At 30.6% G+C, this 3250-nt stretch overlaps 1 protein-coding gene across 1 annotated transcript; it reads left to right on the top strand.

The window, feature by feature from the left end:
• Nucleotides 1-532: 532 nt before the first annotated feature.
• On the top strand, nt 533-2433 carry LOC133185935 (uncharacterized). Its single transcript, XM_061321223.1, has 4 exons — nt 533-838; nt 1050-1238; nt 1655-1733; nt 1964-2433. The coding sequence occupies exons 1-4, from the start codon at nt 580-582 to the stop codon at nt 2166-2168; spliced, it is 732 nt and encodes a 243-aa protein (XP_061177207.1). The 5' UTR covers nt 533-579; the 3' UTR covers nt 2169-2433.
• Nucleotides 2434-3250: the final 817 nt, after the last annotated feature.

The raw sequence follows: 3250 nt of genomic DNA, 5'->3' as shown, positions 1-3250 counted from the left end.
TACGATAGATTGTATTTGGAAACGGTCATTGTATCGACCAAAGAATTTGCGAATTGTGGACTGAAATGAGTTTATTGATGTCTTTGTTTCACAATTGTCAGTAGCCTGCCTCGTTTTGGAAAATAATCTTACGTTGAACATGCTCTTGCGTAGCAACTTGGATACATGCACCCCATATACAGGTGATAATGATATACTGCTACATAAATAAATGAAGTTGACGATAGATTCCCTGGTTCTCTTAAAGAGTGGTTTATTAAGATATCTATAACTACCCCAAAATCCTTCATTAAGTTGAATTTTTCCTACCCCTTTCCCTTGCTTTTTTATAGAATAAATTATCAAACTATACACAGTTATAGACTGATTTGTATTTCTAAACATATGTCAGAAGACATGTTTATAATTACTCATGTTCAGCAGTAGAAGTTCATGAAATTTATAAAATCACTTGCATGTTTGATCATGTTCATGAATTGAAAATATTTTGTTGTTGTTGTAGCTAATGCATCTGTCTACATAACAGCTTGTGATGGGAGTACAAAGAATGACTCCGTGATTGTTGTAAAATATAGTGAAATGAAATCACACTGTAAATGTCAGATAAACCCTCGTTTTACTGGAGTTTTAAAGTTTGCCTCTAATATGAATACTTTTCCATGTGATACGCAGATTAACATTTTTGAAAATGACAAACCTGATACAGTGTTAAGGCTTCCTTGTGGTCCAAGGATTTCTGACGGATTCCACGTTACTCATCAGAGTGTCATTTTTATGACATCTAAATACATCAACTCTACCAATGGAATTTTTTATCAAGAGATTACCATTTTTGAAGGTCTCTGTAATGAGAACATTTTAACTGTTCGTATCGTTGGTCATTTTAAGTGATAGCTAAGCTAAATATCATTTTCACTTATTCTATTGAGACACGCATTGAAACTCTAAATCAGTTTTAATAAGTTTGAAATTTCAGAACATTTGTTAACTGTGAAATCAAGTATTCATCATACCTTCAAAAAAGCGTAAATGTTTGTGCTTTTTTTCAGATAGAACTTTCAATGGCACGATTTCTGTCATTTGTGGGGCCGATTTGTTAACGTCAATGCCGACAGTAAGGATCAAAACCACAGATTATACTAAATTAAATATAACTGTCTCTTCACAATCATTAACAGAAGATATCCAAACTGAAAAAAATAAAGCAAGCCCTACAACGAAGTGTGCATCAACGAATTGTATGTATACAATCTTGTTTTGACCCTTTTTTCCTATTTCCCTTTAGAACAATAAAAAAATAGAAATAATAATTTTCCAATTTTAGCATGCATATGAAGTTAATATTTTTTTTTCAAAAAAAAAGTTACCATTGGTTTTTCTAAGCCCTTTATTAATATACCCAGTAATAATTGTATTTATTTATTATCCTAATATGATACTATTCATATCACAAAATAGAAAAAGAGTCCATACTTGCTGATTTGCTGTTAGTATATAAAATTCTCACATTTTAAAATATCACTTATTACAAAAAATGTGTTATTTTTGCACCCTCATTTATAATCTTTTGTTTATTATTATTTTATTTTATTTTATTATTATTATTATTTTTATGATTATTATTTTTTTGTTGTTATTTTTTTCGGGGGGTCAGACCTAATATCTGGTTTCTCTGGAGCTGCAATTGGTGTGTTATTAACAGTCATTATCACAATTGTTGTGTGTCACTTAAGGTAGATATTCTCTCTCTCTCTCTCTCTCTCTCTCTCTCTCTGACACACAAACGCTTAAGCAAATAAATCACATTTATACTTCTAAGTTATTAATTACCTTGTCATTCTTACTTATAGTCAAGAGTGAAACAAAATGTAAAACCTGAACTATCTTTATATCGAAATACTCAAATTTAAACAGAATTTATCTGTGTTACTCTATATATATTTGCATCAGTTCTTTCTTCCAGAAAAACAAAACCAATTCCAAAGACAACTGGGCTGAACGATGAAACGAACACTGGACAGGAAAACAATGACACTTATGATGAACTTCGTGACAATCCTCCATATCAGTCCTATCAGCCTCCAGACAATGAACCCCACATTTACATTCCTCTTCAAATAACTGAAGAAAAATCTCAAATGAAAAAATTTCCATTATTATACACGTAACGTCTTCGAATAGGTCTTTGTTGGTGCGTGGATTTGTTTGCGAGCTAATATTCCTTTTTTTTTACTTTTTAAATCTCTTTTTAGAAATCTTTGTAGGCAAAAATAAAACAAATGTGAGAGTGTATGTGAGTGTGGTGTCATGTTATTAAACTTGTGCATACATGGATTTCAAAAGAGATCTACATTGTTTAATCCAAAAGCACTATTCACCTATATTTCAACACATCTGGCTATTTCATAGACAGTAAGACATCATTTTGGTGACACAACCGTATGGTTTTCCAGGTTGAGTTCTTATGCTCACAAAAAAGTTCTATAATCAACTATAGTTTACTATAGTATCAATGTTTTTGTTATCAATGTTTTGATACGTATTAAAATGTTTAATGAGTTTGCCTTGGATTTACTGTAAGCCAACTATTATTTGCGTCATCTTTTATTCGCGATTCTTCAGTTTTAAATCAATGCGCGACGATTAATTTTGGCGACTGAGGAAATATTCTTTACAAAAACAAAGTAAAAATTAATGGTTTGCAGCGATTAATATTCGCAAGTTAAAGAGGCTCGCAAAACTCGCGAATATTTCTCGCACGCGAATAAAAGTTGGTTTACAGTATTTTGAGGGGAAAAAATTCAAACAATACCTGACCTTTCATTCATTTTATTTTAAAGACCAATTTAACTTTGAACAAAGAGATTTTGTATTGTCTTACAATTTGTTGTTGGATGGGAAATCTGTATTTTTTTTTACGAAACATTTACCAGTGTTGTATCTTTGTAACTAGCAGTGCGTATACAAATTTAATGGGAAAATATGGTATCAGCTTCCTTTGTGAAGTGATTTTGTATTCTTAATGGAATCAACACTTGCTTTATCGAAAAAGATAGACACATAGAAAAAAAAGTCGATAAAAATCATTACAAAATCATAAGATTTAAGTAAAAAGGATGTTAGTAATAACAGTAAGTATTGGAAAGATTTCAAGAAAATAAAATATCAACTGGAAACAACTTTTACTGTAGTTTAAAAAAAAAAACAGAGAAAGAGATAAAGTTTACATTGATCAACTTCCTTTCCTTTT

Source organism: Saccostrea echinata, unplaced genomic scaffold (assembly GCF_033153115.1).
Source record: "Saccostrea echinata isolate AGI-Se365-2 ecotype Australia unplaced genomic scaffold, CSIRO_AGI_Sech_v1 ptg000012l, whole genome shotgun sequence".
Taxonomy (NCBI): Eukaryota; Metazoa; Mollusca; class Bivalvia; order Ostreida; family Ostreidae; genus Saccostrea; species Saccostrea echinata.
This window is presented reverse-complemented; position numbering and strand designations above follow the sequence as displayed.

Bases quoted from the DNA above. Each gene is read 5' to 3' on its own strand.
- LOC133185935 (XM_061321223.1), top strand. From the start codon at position 580: ATGAAATCACACTGTAAATGTCAGATAAACCCTCGTTTTACTGGAGTT. The intron at 839-1,049 runs GTCTCTGTAATG...GCTTTTTTTCAG, and splicing joins AGAGATTACCATTTTTGAAG to ATAGAACTTTCAATGGCACG. The intron at 1,734-1,963 runs GTAGATATTCTC...TCTTTCTTCCAG, and splicing joins ATTGTTGTGTGTCACTTAAG to AAAAACAAAACCAATTCCAA.